The 19,986-nt window shown below is 55.3% G+C and overlaps 1 protein-coding gene across 1 annotated transcript in view; it reads left to right on the top strand.

Annotated features, from left to right (window-relative positions):
• Nucleotides 1–9,082, top strand: part of RFX2 (regulatory factor X2) — a 60,643-nt gene extending 51,561 nt beyond the window's left edge. The window contains exons 12-18 of the mRNA XM_008050419.2: nucleotides 82–236; nucleotides 1,729–1,826; nucleotides 3,237–3,386; nucleotides 4,079–4,287; nucleotides 7,233–7,386; nucleotides 8,178–8,220; nucleotides 8,841–9,082. Of these exons, the coding sequence (XP_008048610.1) occupies nucleotides 82–236; nucleotides 1,729–1,826; nucleotides 3,237–3,386; nucleotides 4,079–4,287; nucleotides 7,233–7,386; nucleotides 8,178–8,220; nucleotides 8,841–8,956 (925 nt within the window). The 3' untranslated portion in view covers nucleotides 8,957–9,082. The remainder of the gene's footprint in view (nucleotides 1–81; nucleotides 237–1,728; nucleotides 1,827–3,236; nucleotides 3,387–4,078; nucleotides 4,288–7,232; nucleotides 7,387–8,177; nucleotides 8,221–8,840) is intronic.
• Nucleotides 9,083–19,986: the final 10,904 nt, after the last annotated feature.

Genomic DNA, 19,986 nt, shown 5'->3' with positions numbered 1-19,986 from the left:
TCTGTGGCCAGCCGGGTCCTGCAGCCAGGCTCTGGTCATTCCCACGCTAGGCCGTGCTCACCTGGCCCCATCCCTCCACAGCGACGAGGACTCGGAAGGCGCTGTCCTCCCCAAGGACAAGCTCATCTCTCTGTGCAAATACGACCCCATCCTCCAGTGGATGAGAAGCTGCGACCACGTCCTCTACCAGGCGCTGGTGGAGATTCTCATTCCCGACGTGTTGAGACCGGTCCCCAGTAAGCCAACCCCTCCCTGCGTGGGCCTGTCACCGTCTCCCCCTTGCCCCTGTCCTTTCCTGGCCTGCACATCCTCAGCCGCTGGCGCCATCCCCTCCACAAAGAACCCCGAGCGAGAGCAGCCGGCAGGCGTTTCGGGAACGGGCTTCCTCTGCCACTCGTATTTGTCCTTGTTTCTGTCCTGAGGGGAGGGTCACAGACCATGGCCACTGTGAACCCTGCCCACGATCAGAACCAGCTGAGAACGGGTCTGGTTAGATTCAGTGCATCTAGTTTCATTGAGGGGTACGCAAGCCGGCCTCTGGGAGCTGCCATTGCTGTGGGAGGTCATGGTCCAAGGTCATATGGGGTTGCTGCCCACCCTGGTCCTAAGGACAGCCACCAGTTGCCCCATTCCAGCTTCCCTATAAGCCCCGCCCTGTAGGAGGGGCATGAAGCCGGAATCGTGGCCCTCTGCGCCTGCAGCCCGACCTTTCACCCCCAGCCAGACCTCGCGGGGCCCAGCTCCCTCAGACCCTGCTGTCCAGCACCCTGAGATTTGGGGAGACATTTACTCCCCGGTACTTCTGTGCTCTGTGATGTCCCCACAGGTCTTGGGGGTTGGGTCAGAGTGACAGGCCACGGTGACAAAGGAGACAAGCCCAAATGTGTACAGGATGGACTTGGCTTCCACAGGGAACCCTTGGGCCAGGCCCGGGCCAGGCTCCTGCAGCTCTCAGAGTGGACAAGGAAGCTGGCCACGGAGACCTCTCCCACTAAGACCCCGTGTGGGCACTGTGGGCCACACCGAGCCGCTGGTCACTACACACTTGGGGCTGTAAATTCTCAGCAGATCTGGGTCTTTCCCAGTGAACGTGCGCTCCTTTTGGCCAGAGGGAAACAGCCAAGTATTGCATTTCCCGTTGGCCTCGCTGGCTGAAAACCGCTCAGGGTAGCACCCAGATTGTCTCTAGATCACGGTGGGAGCTTGGAAAGGGTTTCCTTTTTCGTTTTCTTGAGTTTTTTAAAACAGTCTTATTATTTGTTTCCTATTGTAAGTCATCTCAAAATAAATTTGGAAGTTGGGAGGAGATATTTACGTGTGTGTGTGTGTCAGGGTTACCGTGAACACTCGGGGCCGGATCGCTGTCTGGGGTAGGGCCATCTTGGGCACTTCAGGGTGCGAAGCAGCCTCCCTGCCTCCACTTCTCCATACCAGGAGTACCCTCCCCTCCCAGTTGTGACAATCACGAATGTCCTCAGACCTGGCCAGTGCCCCCCGGGGGCAGGATCACCCCAGAGAGAGCCACTGTCAGGCCTCAGGTGGTGATACCTAGCCCCGGGCTGCCGCCACCCCAACCTCTGGCTTCACCGCTTGGTTCCTTCTTCTGCTGCTTGCTCCCTGGGGGGGGTCCTTTCCATGGAAGCAGCACTGCCTCTCACCCGGAGTGCTGACTCTGAAGGACAAGACACTGCCTTCCTCCTTGGTGAGGCCGTGGTCTGTCTCTCCCAGGCACCCTGACACAGGCGATCCGTAACTTTGCCAAGAGCCTGGAAGGCTGGTTGACAAATGCCATGAGCGACTTCCCGCAGCAGGTCATCCAGACCAAGGTAACGGGGGTGGCTTCTGCCCTTCCCCCAGCACAGCCGAGGGAGCCTGGAGTGGGCAGAGGAGGGGCCCTTCCCCGCCCCAGGGGAGCATGGGGACTGCTCTGCCGCAGAGAAGTGCTTCCTCTGAGTCACGAGGGCCCGCAGTCCCTTCAGGAAGTCTCAGGATGCCGGTGATGGGGAACAGGTGCTGGCAGGAGGGGGCGAGACAGACGTTACTTGGCATCATAGATCTGAGTCAATGGGTCGTTCAGAACAGGTGGAGTGTCCTGCACTCAGCCTGGGAGGGGAATTTAGCCTTCTTGCTGTGACCCTTTTTATTATGATCCTAACCACAAATCAGAAGTTAAAGATAGAGTCTTGGCCTGCACGTGGGACAGAGAATGATTACGTTCTCACGAGCATTTCTTAACAAGCTACCAAGTACAGATGAAACAGCTTCAGGGCATCTGGTCTACCACCTAGCTTCGGAATGGATCTGTGAGTCGGTGATCCTCAACCCTTAGTGTGCAAGCGCACTGCCTAAGGAGTTGCTAAAAATTCAGTTTCCCAGGCCACACCCCAACACTCTGACCCAGGAGGGCCCAAGAATCTGTATTTTCAACTGACACTCCAGGGAGCCAAAGGAATTCTGGAAGTAGGAGCATGAATGAGGACGCTGTCGTGAATTTTAACCCACCAGGGCGGCAGGCATGATAGGGACGCCACGTGAAGCAAGTACTGACAAGACCTTGATCCTTCACCGATTCTTACTCTCGGGGACTTTAAGAATGGCAGGGAGTTGGCCAGGTGCGGTGGCTCATGCCTGTCATCCCAGCACTTTGGGAGGCTGAGGCAGGAGGATCACTTCAGGCCAGGAGTTCGAGACTAGTCTGGCCCACATGGCGAAACCTTGTCTCTACAATCAATCACAACACGAGCCAGGCATGGTGGTGTGTGCTTACAGTCTGAGCTACTTAGGAGGCTGAAGTGGAAGGGTCACTGAGCTTAGGAGTTTGAGGCTGCAGTGAGCTATGATCATGCCACTGCACTCCAGCCTAGGAGACAGGTGGAGACTCTGTATCTAAATTAAAAAAAAAATTTTAGAAAGCGATTGGCAGTAGTGGAAAACTGTCGGGGGAGGGAGGGTGGGATTGGCAGTTGAGGGAAACTGCTAGGGGAGGAAGGGGCATACCTCATCAACAAGGGTACCCGCATGATCGATGTTTGTATATCTAACCCTGAAGTGTACCCCACACCTTCATAATAAATAAAAAAATTTAAAGAATGTTGGAGGGTGGGTGCCTCTTCCCCACTGAAGTTACCCTTTCTATCCCTCCTTCCCACATTGGCCCTGAACCCACGCACGCCTGCAAGGAGCAGAGCAGAACAGGTCTCCCCGCGTGCCACCTGCTCACCGAGGCCTCGTTACAGGTCGGCGTCGTCAGTGCCTTTGCCCAGACTCTGCGGAGATACACGTCCCTCAACCACCTCGCTCAGGCGGCCCGGGCAGTGCTTCAAAACACGTCCCAGATCAACCAGATGCTCAGCGACCTCAACCGCGTGGACTTCGCCAACGTGCAGGTGACTTTCTCCGGTGCAGGCAGGGCTCGGGGCCCTGAGCTGAAGAGCAGAGGCCACGTCTGCGTGGCCCTGGCCCCCTAGACCACTTCCCACCCCCTAGAAAAACCAGCAAACCCACAACAAAGCCTGGCACCTGCCCCATGCCAGGCCCATGAAGCGGATCCCAGGGCAAAGCCCACCCACCGCGCACAGCGCCTCTATTCCACGCTTTCTCAGGTCCCCTGGCCTTCTCCTTACAAAGGCTCCCAGCTGCTGGGATCGGGCACATTTATCCCCACCCGTCCTCCCTTGGCCACTGTCCTGGCTGTGTCCCCCAGGGCTTACAGAGTCCATTGCATTTCAGGCCCTGTGTTTATCATTAGATACGTACACACACGTACACACACACACATATCTAGGAGAGTTGAGCCCTTCAAAGTAAAACAAAGCAAAGACACGACATGGCGTGGACTTGGATCCAGAAGACCTGGCAGTGAATGCCCAAAAGCTGGCAGGTCCCCTCTCTGGCTCCTATGGACTGGACTGGGCCTGCCTAGCTTGCAGCTGTCAAGACCAAAGATGAGAAGACTCACACGCGGCCCAACGTCCCACCCAGAGCCCCTGGGTCTGGGAGCTGCATGGCGTGGCGTGGCATGGCATGACAGGGCCTGCGGCGGGCACAGCGGTGCTGACGCCAGCCTCTGACCCCACAGGAGCAGGCCTCGTGGGTGTGCCAGTGTGAGGAGAGCATGGTGCAGAGGCTGGAGCAGGACTTCAAGCTGACCCTGCAGCAGCAGAGCTCGCTGGACCAGTGGGCCAGCTGGCTGGACAGCGTGGTCACCCAGGTCCTGAAGCAGCACGCCGGCAGCCCCAGCTTCCCCAAAGCCGCCCGCCAGTTCCTGCTGAAGTGGTCCTTTTACAGGTAGGTCGTGCTGAGTCTCCAAGAGAAACTTCTGGGGGCTGCTCTGAGCTTAGAGAAAAACGGGGCTCCGTAGGGCTGGGGCAGTGGCCAAACCCCTGAAAACAGTGCTTGAAATGTGGGCCTCCCTCCTGGCGGGGGGCGCCCAGGGGCAGGTCCAGAACAAAGCGGCACGCGTCCCCGGACAAAGTCGACGGCAGGGACTTCAGGAGAAGATCAGCAGCTGCAGCACGCGTTTATTCCTGCTCCCTAGCGAGTCTCACTCAAGCGACAGTCAGAGAAGCTCTTAAAAGGCTCAAGCCTGCCCGAGGAAGTGGCTCCTGCCTTTAATCCCAGCGCTTTGGGAGGCTGACCCAGGAGGATTGAAGCCCAGAGTTTGAGATCGGCCTGGGCGACATAGCGAGACCCCATCTCTCCCAAAAATTTTAAGAATTAGCTAGGCATGGTGGTGCGTGCCTGCAGCCCCACTACTCAGCAGGCCAAGACAGAAGAATCACTTGAGACCAGGAGGCTGAGGCTGCATTTATGACTGCACCACTGAGCCCCACCCTGGGTGACAGAGCAAGACCCTGTCTCTAAAAAACAAAAGCTACCTCAACCGAAGAGCACAAGTCTCCAAATTACAAAAGCTGCCAAGGCCCCAGCACAGTGCAATGAGAAGACACTCCCCAGAGATTTCAGAACAAGCTGACACAGTAGTAAAATCTTCCAGAAAGGAAACAACAGGCTGGGACTTGGAACGGCGTCAGACTTCTGAGTGACAGAGCAAAAGCCTAGAGGGTCAGGCAGTGTCCTCGGGTCTCTGAAGGGAAACTCTTCCCATGCTGACTAGGCAGGGGTGCCCAGGGAGGGATACCCGAGAAAGGCCTGAGCCTACTGACATGGCTCCTGCAGTTCTGTGGGAAAGTTATGGTCTCACTCAGAGATAAATACATGAAAAAGCGTGTGGTTTTTTTTAAGAGGTAGTTATTACTGCCCGGAAAGCAATAAGCTGTCGTGTGGCTGACAGGCCCCGTATGGTCCATCCCATGTGCGAGCCACAGCCAGAGGGCCAAATCGTTCCCCCTGGTTGTGCAAATAAAGTTTTATTGGAACTTCAGCCACACCCATTCATGCACAGATCAGCCGCAGAGTAGGTTGTTGCAAACAGAAAAGTGTAACTTGGCCACAAAACCACGTGTTCACCGTCCGGCACTCAGGAAAACAAGTTTGCTGGCCGCTCAGCTAGCCAGCCAGCACCTCCCTGTTCTCGGCTCCTCTCACTCAGTCCTGGCTTTGTTGCAGGACTTCCGCATACCCCCTCCCCGCCTTGGACAGCCTTCCCTAGACAGCCACAGGGCTCCATCATCCTCAGAAAAACCCTCCAAGACCTTCCTAAAGAAAACAGCTGGTTCTATCCCCCAAGCCCTGCTTTCCTCCTGGTGCTGACACCTTTCACCTTGTCGTCTGTCTGCTCCTCCATGGTCAAGCATGTTTCCCGAGAGCTGGAACATCACACCCATTCACTGCCCTATCCCGAGTCCCTAAATGTTGGCTGACTGAGTGATGGATTGAGAGGAACGATATGCCCTGTAGACCGTGTAGCCCAGCTGTGGACTTCATATCGTCCCTGCCACGTAACAGAATCGTTGAGGTAGTGATGGGAGGAAAAGCAGCAGGGAATGTCGTGTGACAGGAAGGACCGAGAGCAGGAGTGAGCCCAACTGAGACCTCTGCCTGTGAGAGGAACGCGGCTCCGAGTGGAAGGGCAGGGCGTGCTGCTCATGAGGACTCGGTGCCACTTGACTTGGTTGCTATAAAACTTCAGGGAGCTACAGGCCCATCGGCAGCTGGGACATATGCGGTAACCACAGACGGTGTTCTGGAAACACTTTGGACTGTAGGAATAGGGGTGCAGAACACCAGGACCCTGTCTCAGGGAAGGAGTCTTGGGAGCTGAGCTGGGTGGGCTGGGGGAGCAGGAGGGGTCATGAGTTTGCAGCTGTGCTGATACCGAGGCATAGACAGCTGTAGTGCTTGTGGGGGTCTCTCTGCTTTTCTCAGCCCTTCCTGTTCCTTCTGTTGCTGCAGTTCTGATTCGGCCTAGCAGGGAGCTTGAGGGCTTTCACTGTGAGACAGGGTGTTGGGGCTGCATGGCAGGTGTGCTGTAGGCCAGCTTTTTACCAGGTATCTCGTTATGTAATTCCCGTAGGTCAGGGATCGCCCTTTCTGGAAGGACCGTATAGTGTTTGCAGACATGGTAGAGAAACCCACACCTACAGTAATGGGCACAGCGTGTGCCAGAGAAACGCTCCACGTGGATGTGGAATGTGAATTTCTGTAATTTTCACATGTCACCAAATAGAATTCTTTTGACTCTTCCCAGCCATTTTCCAATCTGAAAGCCCTTCTTGGCACGCAGGCAGAGAGCAGGGTGTGGCGTGGGTCTGAGCCGTAGTTTGCAAAACCCCTGGTTTAGCTGAGAGACGAAAGCACCCTGGACGTCTGTCTCGTTTTCAAGTGCCCCAAACTGCTGGCTGAGGAGTGATGGGTGGTAGGGATGCCAGGGGCGAGGCAGGCACCCTGCTGGGGAGACAGGAACCAGCTGCCGCGTCTGCCCTGATTGAGTCACCAGGTCCCTGAAAAGCCTTTTGAGCCAAGACCCTGTCTCCAGTGCTAGTGCTGGAAACAGTCACACGTGTCTTCACGGGGCCTCTTGCGTGACAGCCGCCTGCCCCGGCTTCCCCTCCTGCCTCCACGTGGCCTCTGGGACTGAGCCGGCAGCCCTGTCCCCACCCATCCTTCATGCTGGACTCAAGGTGGTCTTGGCAGGGCAGATCCAAGGACCGCTCGGGCGTCGTCTGGGTTCCCCGATGAGCAGGGAGTGGGGAGACGTCGCTGTCTCGATGTTGGCCGGCAGCCTCCGGCTGCGTCCTCCCTGAAGGTCTCCGGGCCTCTGTCTGTCGCAGCTCCATGGTGATCCGGGACTTGACCCTGCGCAGCGCCGCCAGCTTCGGCTCGTTCCACCTCATCCGGCTGCTCTACGACGAGTACATGTTCTACCTGGTGGAGCACCGCGTGGCCGAGGCCACCGGAGAGACGCCGATCGCCGTGATGGGGGAGGTAAGGCTCTCCTGCTGCGGGAACCCCGGGACACTGGGCCTGCAGGGAAGGGCAGCGCTGTGAGGTGGGGACCGCAGGCGGCCGGAGAGGAAACTCCTGCACATTCTGCTGCTCTGCCCTTCATGGGGTTTTTATTGTGACAAAAGACATAGAGCATAAGATGTACCCCTTTAAAGAACACCGTTCAGGGACACTTCGCGCATTCACAATGTGCACCATGACCATTGTCCACTTCCAGAATATTCCATCTCCCCAATCGGAAATCACGTCCCCATCAGCAGTCACTCCCATCTCCTCCCCCTGCCCCAGGAGCCCATGTGCTGTCTCTTTGGATTGGCCTGTTCTGGATGTCATAGAAATGAAATCACATGCCGTGTGTCCCTTTGTGTCTGGGTCTCTCACTGAGCATGACACGCTCAAGGTCCACCCGCATGGCCTGTGTCAGAGCCTGCTTCCTTTTCACGGCTGAGTCACGTTCCACGTGTGGACAGGCCATGCTGTCTCGATCCGTCCTCTCTCGCCGGATGCTTGGTTTGCTTCTGCCTTCTGGCTAAACAGAAGCGGCATGGACACGGGCATACCCATCTCTGGGTGCACGCCTGTCCTCAGTTCCTCGTGATGGCTGTGGGCCTGCGGGGCTGCGTGGGCAGGCTGGAGGAAGAGCTGAGAGGATGCTGGTTGAAGTTTGAGTGCACCACGAGCCCATGATGAATGGGGGGGTGTCCTGCACACTTCTGCAATAGTCACTGTCTCTCTCTGTGGATACCCCTGACTCTGGGCTTCCCTTTCAGTTCAACAATCTCACCTCCCTGTCGCTGACGCTGATCAACAAAGGTGGGTGTGTCCACGGGTTTCCCGCCAAGACCCTCCCAGGGGTTGGTGCTCCCAGCCCTGGCCTGGCCACCCCCTCGTTCGATAAGCAGGTGGAAATCTGGGCGGCCCCCGGGGGGGCATTGGGGGCCTGGGAACTGGCATCCAGATGGCAGGTGTCAACTTGGCAGTGGGTGTGTGTCCCTGTGATGCTCCTGAGGACCAGTGGGGCTATGGCTCAGAGCTCAACCCTCCTGGTGCGCACCTGCCCCCAGGTACCTCCTGGACGGGGTGGCCCAGACCTCCTGCACCCACAGCCAGTGGGAGAGTGGGACCGGCAGACCAGAGGGGCCCTTGGGCCAATTCCCCATCCCACGGGGGTGGGAGGACCAGCCGCCAAGGGGACCCCAGAGGTCCCAGCCCTGTGGGGGCATGGGCAGGCCCATCAGCACTGGCCAAGGGAGGTCACAGATCAGAAGCTCCCTTAATGCCCAACCTGGGGGCTGAGGACAGGTCAGCCCGGCCGGAGGCCGAGGCAGGGTGCACAGGCTGCCACGTGTCCCTGTGCCCCGGCCTGTCCGCGCCTGTGCAGCCCTGAACGTGCCTCTCTCCCCCTCCCGACGGACGCTGACCCGGCCCTGCAGATGGCATCAGTGACGAGCACCACAGCGGCGAGGCCGACGCAGACGCCCGCGGCCTGGGCGAGCCCCTGGTGAAGCGGGAGCGCAGCGACCCCAACCACGCCCTGCAGGGCATCTAGCGGCCGGCGGGCGCCTTCCGCGAGGTTCCGGAAGACTCGCCTGGCCGCCCTGGGAACCTGGACTTGACCGGCTCCACCGCCTTCGTGCCTCTCAGATGATGCGATGTTTACTCTGACTCAAGGGGGTTCAGTGTCCGTAAAAGGACGAGATTTTGCTCAAGAAGAAAAGTGGCTGTTGAGGCCGCAGAGGTTCGCATCGGGCTTTCCCCCACCTCGTGGCCATGTCCTGGGCTTCCTGAGGGCCCCAGCTGCCACCAGGGCTGCACCGCCGCCTATTCCTTGTTGGGGATGAACCCACCTCCGCTGCGATCCTGGACTTTGGCCCAAATCCCTTCAAGAGCCACAGGCCTGGGCGTAGGGTGTTGCACCTCCTGCAGCTGGTGCCCGTTTTCACCGCGAGTTTTTAAAATAGCGCTGGCAGAGCCCGGGAAGAAGGGACAACCTCTCCTCGCCTCGTCCTGTGCTGGGCAAGTGCAGAGCTCACAGGCGTCCCTGGAAGCCACTCATGCGTGGAAAGCGGAGTGCCCTAGCCCTGGTACCTATGGCGGGAAGGGACCATCTCAGCACTGTGCCTTGTGACCTCTAGGGACAGACCATTCTCAGCATCCTGCCTGATGAGGCAGTGAGACTGGCCGTCCCCACAAGAGTCCGATCTCCAGACGCCACAGGGCTCTCCCGAAGCAGCTGACAATCGCTTTGTCCTGGCGGGATCTGCAGGCTGCACCAGTCCAAGCCATGGGGCGGGCCATTTGTCCAAGACACAGCAGCATCTGAGAAAACCCAAGCCACAAGTGTCCCCAGCAACGGCAGAATCTGGGCTTCTGGCCAAGTTCACAGTCAACAACCTGCCAGACTGCTGGCTCTCGATCGCGTTTGTTCACGGGGTCAGTGTGACAGCCGTGACTCCAGAGGCAGCCACCCCAAGTGTCCTCGTCCAAACAGCAGTGCCTGTGTCCCGCTCCACGGAGTCTTCCAGAACACCCCCTCTGAGTTCATCCTGGAGCACTCCCACCCGAGTCCCACCTAGACCTCTTCAAAGTCAAAACTCTTCCCCGGGGACAAATACCCAGGACTTTTGAACCCCTGAACTTCAGACGCTCCAAATGTGTCCCTATTGAAAGTGTAGCCATTGCACTGAGTTCTGTCCCAAAGCCAGCTGCAAAGGACAAAGCTCGGGATGGGACGCACCGTCTAATGAAATGCAATAGTTTCTCTTTTTGGAAAAATGTTTATACCAATAGTTTTGTGCTCTAATTGTTATTAGAATGTTTCTTATGAATGTGTATATTGCAGTATATTCTGACCCAGATATGTTGTTCTCGTTCACGCAGAAGGTACTTATGTAAACTCACATGGCCTTTCAAAGCCAGACCTCGTGGCAGTCAGGCGCCCTGCACGCCTCGCCCCGCGTCCACGGAGGGGGCGGAGGAGGGGACACGCACTCATTTTAGAAAGAGTCCGTAATCATCACGATGTCTGTCTGGTCTTGTAGTTCAAAACGTAGATGAAATCAGACACAAAGAATGTCTTTAAAATATCGGCCTCCTCTCTGGGAGGCGTGTGAGCTCCCGGGCCGCGGATTGTAACGACCCAGCTTCTCCCACTGTGGTAACCAATACAACTGGTTTCTGCCTTACACTCCGTCCCGTCTTTTGGAGGACCCGTGGGAGGGACAGGAATGGCGGGAAGTCTCGAGCACCTTGACCCGTCCGGTTTTCATAGCACACGCTGAGCACACGCCCATTGCTGGGGTCGCTGTCCACCCCCAGCCCCTTCCCCACGGTGCCGTTGGAGCACCAGCGCCCCCTGCCCTGGGACACCAGCCTCGGAAGGCAGGGGTGCCCTCTGACCTAGCCCGCAGGCTCCTGGGAAGCTCTAGTGCCTTCCAGAAGGAACCAGCACCCCAAGCTTCCTCTCAAGGCCAGCCTGAGCCAGTGGTGGCACGAAAGCAGTTCTTTGCCCCGGATGGTCAACGTCTCCTGCTTATATCTGCAAACAGACGAGACACATCCAGATGTGGCACAGGAAACAGACATGCCAGTTGCAGACACGCGCCACTGGTGGTTCTTGGGATTTGTTCAGTTCAGTAATCAGTCCCAGCTTCAGAATCCTGGAGAACCCAGGCAAAAGCTTGTGTGAAAACAGCCCATTCCTGGGCCCCATCCACAGAGTCCAGTGAGATTAGGGTGGGGGTCAGGAATCACAGAACTGTCACTATCCCTTCTCAGGGGACTGTGATTCTGGGACTTACAGGACTCTGAAGAAATCCTGCAGAGGAGAGTGAAGGGCTCAGGAGCCAGGAAGGGCTTGTAGCTGGAGGATGCCCCAGAGAGGCTGACACGGTTCCCAGTCAGCTGTCCCTAAGTCTGTTTCTCAGGTGCCAGCCAGATCCTCTGTCCCGCGTAGAGGGGCCGGGGTCCCAGGTGATACTAGAATCACCTATCACTTACCTCCCTGGGCCTGTGCTTGGTTTAATGATCTGCTGTCACTGTCATGAGTTCTTTCTTTTTCCTGAGACAGGATCTCACTCTGTCACCCAGGCTAGAGTGCAATGGTGTGATCATAGCTCACTGCAGTCAAACTCCAGGGCTCGGGTGATCCTCCTGCCTCAGCCTCCCGAGTAACTGGGACTACAGACGTGCACCCTCATGCCCAGCTAATTTTTTTTTTTTGGAAAGATGAGGTCTTACTACGTTGCCCAGGCTAGTTTCGAACTCCTGGCCTCAGGCGATCCTCCTGCCTCGGCCTCCCAAAGTGCTAGGATTACAGGCATGGGCCACCACAGCAGACATATCTTAAATTTTTGAACAACGGGCCCGTGTTTTTATTTTGTGCTGGGGTCCCTCAAATGTTATGGTCTGTCCTGGGAACTCCCAGGACTCAACTATCCCAACTCTGTGCTGACTGCTGCCAGGCTGAGCATCCAGTGGGAATCCACGAGCCCCGCCCTCTAGTGGGTCACAGTTCCAGAACGTTCTTGCGCCAAGCTCTCTCCCCTGAAGCCCCCGAGCCAAATCAGGCAAGTGCCAGGCCTTATACGCAGCACAGCTGCCTCCCCGCATCCCCTGCCAGCCCACCCCCTCAGAGAGCCAGGCCCGGCATGGGATGGGAGGGCCCTAGGGTGAAAGGCCCAGGTCTTCCTGCCTTGGGGCCCAAGAGGCTGGTGAGGAACCTCATGACATGATGTGGCCCCCCCACCTCCCCGTGATGACCACCCAGGGAGACAGAACGAGCCTCAGAGGGCCCAAGGCTTCAGGCACTTCACAAACAAGGTGAACCTCGGTCCTATCCAGCTCCTCCAGGAGGTAATCACTGCAGGTTCCACACTAGACACGTCTCCTGTCCCATCTCCTCTTTTTTGACAATCTTTTTAAGGTAAGCGTAACCCCCATTGTACACATGGGGAAATTTTCATGGTGCGGGCTGGAATGCAGACATGACAGCTGGAGCACTGCAGCCATCTTGAGCCTGGAGGCAGAAGTCACATGATGAGGATGGCATAGCAATGAGACAGAAGGAGGCTGGGTCCCTGGTGATGACAGAGCTGTCATTCCAGCCCCTGCAGCTTCAGGTGGGAGAGGAGCAGGGGCCCCACGGATGTCACTGCCTTCGCCAATTTTCTGGTGGCAAGAACTCTGCTGCAAGATGGGAGGCGCCCACATGTACCCCAACTGCAGGCGGGCTGAGGGGGCGATGCCCTCTGGTGGGGAGTGCCCTGTCCCTTAGCTTTTCTCCCAGCTCTCTGGCTGCTGCTGCCCCTCTGCCCCTGGGCCTCTTCCCCTCCACACCCTCAGTGGCCTCGGCCACTCCCACGGGTGGAGCGAGACTGGAGCTCGGGGTCTTGATCGTCCAGACCCCTCCCTGGTGTCCCCATCACTGCGTGGGCCCCGCCCTTCAGCCCTTCTCCCTCCCCCAAACGCCTCCCTTCCTCCTTGGCCAGGAGAGGCGGCATGACACAGCAGCACAGACAAGCCTGCACCCGTCCGAGGGGCAGCTCCACAGTCACTAACTGCGCCTTCAAGTAAAGAGCTTTGCTCAGGTTCTCCATCTGGAAAAAAGATGATAAGAATACCCACCTTGCAGCATTGTGAGAAATGAGTTAATACGCAGAAAACTCCTGCATCAGTAACTGTTTCTCCCACTGGGCACTGTGGAATACCGAGGGGCCCAGGTCATTCTCTGGGGTGAGGTGTCCTGGGCACTGCAGGGTGCTGAGCAGCACTCCTGGTCGCCACCTACCCCATGCCAGGAGCGCCCCCAGCCATGACGACCACCAGTGTCCCCAGACATTGCCCAGGGTCTCCTGGGAGGCCCCTTCATCTTTCGCGCCCACCTTCATTGGCACCTCTTCCAGGAAGGCTTCCCAGATGATCCCTGGCTAGATTTGGATCACTTACACCCCCATCTCCCCTGCCACGTTTGAGAGCACTTGTTTGCAGTTCTGTCTTTCCCATGAGCTCTGCGTGACTGGCTGTCATCACTGTGCTCAAACTGGACTCCCAACTCCATAGCAGTGTGTGCTCAGCAAACCCCGAGTGAGCCGGTGAGAAAGGATTCCGGGTAAGGGGGCTCTTCACGGCGCTGGCAGGAAGGTGGGGAAAGGGAGCCTCCCACCCCCAGCCTGGAGAGAGAATTCCTGGAGCAGGGACCAGGAAGGGCCGCAGTAAAGAGACTGGAATTCACACAGAAGGCCACCGCTGGGGTTCTCATAAGAGCAGAGCCGCTTTCGAAATATTTATCCTGCAAGGGCAGATTACAAGGAGGAAGCTGGCAGCCAGTTAGGTGCTTGTAGAAATCCTGCAGTGGGGGGGGGGGGGCGAGGTCAACCTGGAGTTGTGGCAGGGAATGGAGAAGAGACCCGCAGGAGCCATGTGGAGATCAGGTCGGTGGGTTGTAACCAGTTCAGGGGTTTTTATTTTTATTTATTTGATTTTAATTTTTTTTTTTTGAGTCGGAGTCTCACGCTGTTGCCCAAGCTAGAGTGCAGTGGCACACTGATGGCCACCCCTGCAATCCCAGCACTTTGGGAGGTGGGGCGAGAGGACTGCCTGAGCAACTTGGCGAGACCTCATCTCTACAATAAATCAAAAAATTAGCCGGGCATAGTGGTACGTGCCTGGAGTTCCAGCTGCTTGGAAGGCTGAGGCAGAAGGAGGTCGAGGCTGTGGTGGCCGGGAGCGTGCCACTGCACTCCAGCCTGGGTGACAGAGTGAGACACTGAACAACAACAAAAAAAGCAATAACTGCCTCTGCTGTTTTTAATTCCTCACAATCCTCTGCTGCCCCCCAGTGGTCATTATGTGACACAATCTCTTCCTTTTCTTTTTTTTGGGGGGGGATTGGAGTCTCAGTCCGTCGCCCCGACTGGCATGCAGTGGCACGCTGGCAGCCACTGCAGCCTCGACCTGCTGGGCTCCAGCGGTCCTTCCGCCTCAGCCTTCCAAGTAGCTGGAACTACCGGTGTGCGCTACCACATCCGGTAAATTTTTGATTTATTGTAGAGATGAGGTCTCACCAAGTTGCCTGGGCGGGTCTCTAACCGTGGCTCAGGCAATCCACTCACTTTGGCCTCCCGAAGCGCTGGGATTACAGGGTGAGCCACCAAGCCCGGCCAATCTCTTCCTTTTCAATGGGGACTCCGCAAGCTGGAGTTAGCCTAGAAACCAGGACAATTTGTTTACTTAATCACAAGAACTTATGACAGAAAAGACGTCAAGCCATGGAGTGTAAAAGCGAGCTTCCTTCCGTCCCCTCTCCCCTGCTCAAATATTCTCTATTTGTTATCATAGTCTCAAAGTATCTCCCCACAAGATGAAAATTACAAAATCAGTCACCTGGCAGACACCATTAAATAAAACGATCTAAGTAATCGTATAATCGGTCACGTGCCCTTGCAAGACGTGCTGAGAGGACACACATCACCTCTGTGTAATTCCTGCAAAAAGCATGTGACCTGAAATTAATGATAAGGAAGCATCAAACAAACCCGAAGTTAAGGGGTCTGCCACGAGGTAATTAGGCCGTGCTTGTATAAGCACAGCCCAATAAAAAAATAAGAAAAGCTGAGGAACTGATCCAGACTAAAAGAGACTAAGAAGAAATATAAATGATAGCTAAAGGCAAGATGGGGCCTAGACCAACACTAGAGCGGAGCAGATGACATCCAGCCCACTGTGCTATGTCAGTGTGAATTTCCTGGCTTTGATCACTGGATGGTGTGAGAGGTTGATATTCGAGGCAGCTAGATGGAGGCTATATGGAATTCTTTGTGCTACTCTGGCACCTTTTTGTGTTTTTGAGTTGGGGGTCTCACTCTGTTGCCCAGGCTGGAGGGCAGCGGCACCATCATGGCTCCCCGCAGCCTCGACCTCCTGGGCTCAGGCAATCCTTCCGCCTCAGCCTCCCGAGTAGCTGGGTCTACAAGCATCTGGCATCACGCCCAACTAGCGGTGGTTTCCTTTGTTTTGTCTCACTATGTTGCCCAGGCTGGACTCACACTCCTGGCCTCAAGTGATCCTCACACCTGGGCCTTCCAAAGTACTGGGATTATGGGTGTGAGCCACCACACCTGGCCCTGACCCTTCTCTAATAAGAGCACTGCCCTAAATCCGGCATGAGGAAATTGATGTGAGCTGGGCTCTTACCTCCTTGCTAGTCGACGTGCAATACAAAAGCGTTTCTTTTCTCAAAAATGCAGTGTCACAGTATCGGCTTCTCTCGCATCGAGCCCTGGTGCTGGGTGACAACACTGCCCGTACCGGCTCCCTGCCCACAACGGGAAGGTGAAAATGAAAGACAGCTGTGAAGGCCCTTGACCCCGGAGCCCAGCTGTAAAGCCACGGTCCTCCTCGGCTGCAGAGGCGGGGAGGGGGTCATGGTCCTCAGCCCAGCAACCCGGGAAGACACAGGTAGCAGGGCGGCCAGTCAGCAGTTCAGGGCAAATCACTTGCATCTGTCCCACTTCCTGCTTCCCGCCCTGACTCCTCACGGTGGCCTCGAGGCCCTGCACACGCCTCCCTGACCTCCTCTCCTCAGCCTCTCCTGTGGGTCACCGTGCTCTACGCGGAGCTAAGTGTCTCCAGCACACCGGGCCGGTTCCTGCCTCGGGACCTTTGCACTCGCTGTTCTGTCTGGGATGCTTCTCCCACAGATCTACTAAAATGTCACCTCCTCGGAGGGAATTTCCCTGACCAGCCAACATAAAGTGACCCCTCTTTCTGTCACTGTTATACCACACTTTTATTTTCTTTGTATCACTTGTCACTATCTCAAATAATTATTTTTCAGACAGGTCTCCCTGTTTTGCAGGCTGGAGTGCAGTGGCACAATCACAGCTCGATGCAGCCTCAACCTCCTGGGCTCAGGCCATCCGCCCATCTCAGCCTCTCAAGTAGCTGGCACTTCAGGTGTGCGCCACCACACCTGGCTAATTTTTTTTCTTTTCTTTTTTTGGAGAGACAAGATCTCACTATGTTGTCCAAGCTAGTCTCCAACTCCTGGGCTCAGACAATCCTCCCGCCTCAGCCTCCCAAAGTGTTGGGATTACAGGCATGAGCCACAGCGCCCAGTCTGCTATCTTAAATTGTTTTTACTTATCCAGTGTTAAGGATGCAAAGATCTGTGAGGCCAGGGGGTCTTGTTCATTCTGGGAACCCAACACTTAGAACAGTACCTGATGCCTGACAGGTGCAGTGGCTCTATATTGCTGCTTAAGAGATCCCCAAAACGCAGTGGCTTATAACAGCAACTGTCACTTACCTTTCATGCCTCTCTGAGTGAGAAGCAGGAAGAGCTAGACTGGGTTGTTCTCTCAGGGCTCCGGGTCTCTCGTGCAGTCAACTGTCAGTGGCAGCAGAACATCTGGGGGTCAGCTCGGTGCCTCGTGCTCAGGGCCTCGCCGTGGGGTCTGTTTCAGCTTCCCTAGAGCATGGCAGCCCCGGGGCAGCTGGACTGCTCGTGTGATGGCCAAGAGCTTCCGGAGCCGCTGTCCCAGCAAAGCCGGCGGAAGTGGCATCCTGTCCCCGTGATGACCAGGCCTCGCATGCTACAAAGTGTCATTTCTACCCTATTGATCGACAAGCCCAGAAGGTCAGAGAACTTGGGGCCCTATTTTAAAACCAACGCAGCAGGTAATCAACAAATATTTAAGTGAATGTTGACTAAGTTAATTTGTTAGAGGAGACCAGATAAAGAAAGCGAAGGGTGCCCACGGGCACAGGGTTGGCGGGCATGAACTCGGCAATGAGGATTGCGAACCACTGGAAACTCAGTTGGTGCGTCAGGCTGACAGGTTTTGCATCTCTCAGTGGCCCCTGAAAAGCCACAGCTGAATTATATTTAGCAAGTGATGACGTGCTGCTGGGAGCTTCCCAAAGTGTGGGATGAATGTGGTGTGTGACATGACTTTAGGCGACATGTAGACGTGGCATTAAATGCCAGTGAATCACATGGATTATACTTAGCCCATTTTCAATTCTCTTTCACTTCTCATCATGTCAAGAAAGTTTCCGTTGGGTGATAATGTGTCCCAAATAACCTCTAATACTTAGCTAATCTTCCTTGGTATCACATGCAGACTCAGCCCCTTGGCAGGCAACAGTATCTACTGAGAATTTAAAAACATTGTCTTGTTTTCATGTTTACTTTTACAATGAGCCACTCATAGCTTAGTGGTTTTCTAGTTAAATGGTAACATTAAGTATCTATTTAAGGTAAATTTAAATCAAAAGAATAGCATGAAGCTCATTAAAGGTCAGAGTACAGAGATACCGCAAAGGCTAAGAAGATTCACGCAAGAGAATGTCGTGGGAAACCTGAATATATAATGAAACCAACAGGCTGTGAAGACAGGAGTCCTACACACCATAGGTGGCCAGGTGGCCTGACATTCTAGCTGTTCTTAGAGGATTTCTGACTCAAGGTTGTGGCTTGGGCCTACAGCCTGCTGGCAAAGTGTAGGGTAGCAGAATCAAGTTGTCTTAGAAGACACAATTGAGCACATTTTGAATGGTATTCAATATCCTCTCCCCCCAAGAACAAATAAAAGTTCCGTATAAAAAAGTGCCTCTCCAGACCTGATGCACACAGGAAGTCTCAGGCATCTTGTTAAAATGCAGATTCTGATTCAAGTTTGGGCTGGGGCCTAGGAGTCTGTATTTCTTTTTTTTTTTTTTTTTTTTGAGTCAGAGTCTCACTCTGTCGCCCAGACTGGAGTGCAGTGGCCGCTCCTGGCCACCGCAGCCTCGAACTGCTGGGCTCCGGCAATCCTTCCGCCTTAGCCTTCCGAGTAGCCAGAAGTACAGGCATGCGCTATCACGCCAGGCTGATTTTTTTATTTATTGTAGAGATGAGGTCTTGCTGCCCAGGTGGGTCTCGAACCCGCGGGCTCAGGCAAGGAGTCTGTATTTCTAACAAGCTTCCAAGTGATGCTGATGCTTCTAGTGTGGGGACCGCAGTGACAAAGCAGCAGCCTCTTGAAAAAAATCTAGAGTGCTCCTGCCTGTCTCTTCCCAACTCTGTGGTGAGGTGACATCACATTAGGAGCTTAAAATACACGTGGCTGATGTGTTTACACTAAGAAAATTAGCACATAATACAAGCCAGGGTTCAATTTGTTTTATTGCCTTGTAGACTCAAGAAAATGACAGAAAAATATCCGTTAAATTTACAGTGAGCTATGTACACAGAAATGCACACATTCAGAGGAGCAGCTGGGAAGCATTCACCCCACCCTACTGGTTGTACAGATATGTATACTACAACCATGCAAATAAAAGCAGTAAACACTCCGACGGCCTCTGTCAAGAGGACTCAGCTCTGCTACTGAACTCAAAAGCAGCCATGCACAATATATCCATGAGTAGTGGGGCTGTTTTCAAATATAAAACTTCATTTACGGACACTGACACTTAAATTTCACACAATGGGCCACTCCCTTGGGTTCCCTCCCACTGTGGGAGCTTTTCTGTCCTCTTAATGAATCCTTTCTCAAAAAAAGAAAAAACAAACAAAAAAAACCTCATACAATGTTCATGTCCGGGAACATTGCTCTTTCGCGATCGTTTCCAACCCAGTTAAAAGTGAAGAAAATCATTTTCATTTCACAGGCCAGATTTGGTCCACCGATTGCAGGACTCTCCTCCCCACTTCCACATCCTACCAGGGCAGAGCTGGGACTCGGATGCAGCTAACACCTGGAATACAGAGTCCCAGGCAGAGAGGGCTCAGCAAGTGAGAAGGTCCTGAGGCTGGGACGAATTTAGTATGATCCAAGGACAGCAAAACCCCGGTGGTGGCTGAGCTGCAATGAGCATGGGGAGCAAGCCGGGAACGGGAGGCAAGCGCAGAGGGCTTCAGAGCCTGAATAAGAGCCTCACCTCAGAATCTATTCCAAGTTCAGCTGAAAGCCCTTGGAAGCACTGAGAAAAGATGTGCCCTTGGGTCTGTGCTTTTAGTTTATGTTTTTAAGATTCCTCAGCCTGCTGCGTGGGCCCAACAGAGCCTGGGGCTCCGCAAAATGCGGTGACAGATGGCAGAGGCTGTCTCGTCTTCCGGGTGAGGGCCGTAACAGGGAGCTGATGAGAACCAGTGGATCTGGGCTATATTTTGAACGTGAGGCCAAGTCTCAGGACTTGCTGAGATATATGTAGCAGGTGAGCAGAAAACGACGCCAGAAGGTCCCGTGGTCCTTGCGAGGTCGCTGGTCTCACTGTACAGACGGCTACACTGAGGCCCAGGTCCAACATCCTCTATGAGCTTTGTGAGGCCGACTGTCCCATCATACAGATGGAAACACTGAGGCCCAGGTCCAAGATGCTCCCACAAGTCTTGGGAGGTCGACGGTCCCATTGTACGGATGAAGACACGGAGGCCCCGATCCAGGATCCTCCACGAGCCGTGTGAGGCCACTGGTCCCGTTTCACAGATGGAGACCCCGAGGACCAGCCGGGTGCCTGGGGGCTTTAGGCCCCTGGCCATCCCGAAGCCCCCATTCTCGCGGCTCGGAGAGGTCCAATCCCCTGTGCTGGGCG

The sequence above is a fragment of the Carlito syrichta genome, unplaced genomic scaffold, assembly GCF_000164805.1.
Source record: "Carlito syrichta isolate Samal-C Ts95f unplaced genomic scaffold, Tarsius_syrichta-2.0.1 Scaffold145391, whole genome shotgun sequence".
Taxonomy (NCBI): Eukaryota; Metazoa; Chordata; class Mammalia; order Primates; family Tarsiidae; genus Carlito; species Carlito syrichta.
The sequence above is the reverse complement of the archived record's forward strand: the minus strand, read 5'-3'. Positions and strand labels throughout refer to the sequence as shown.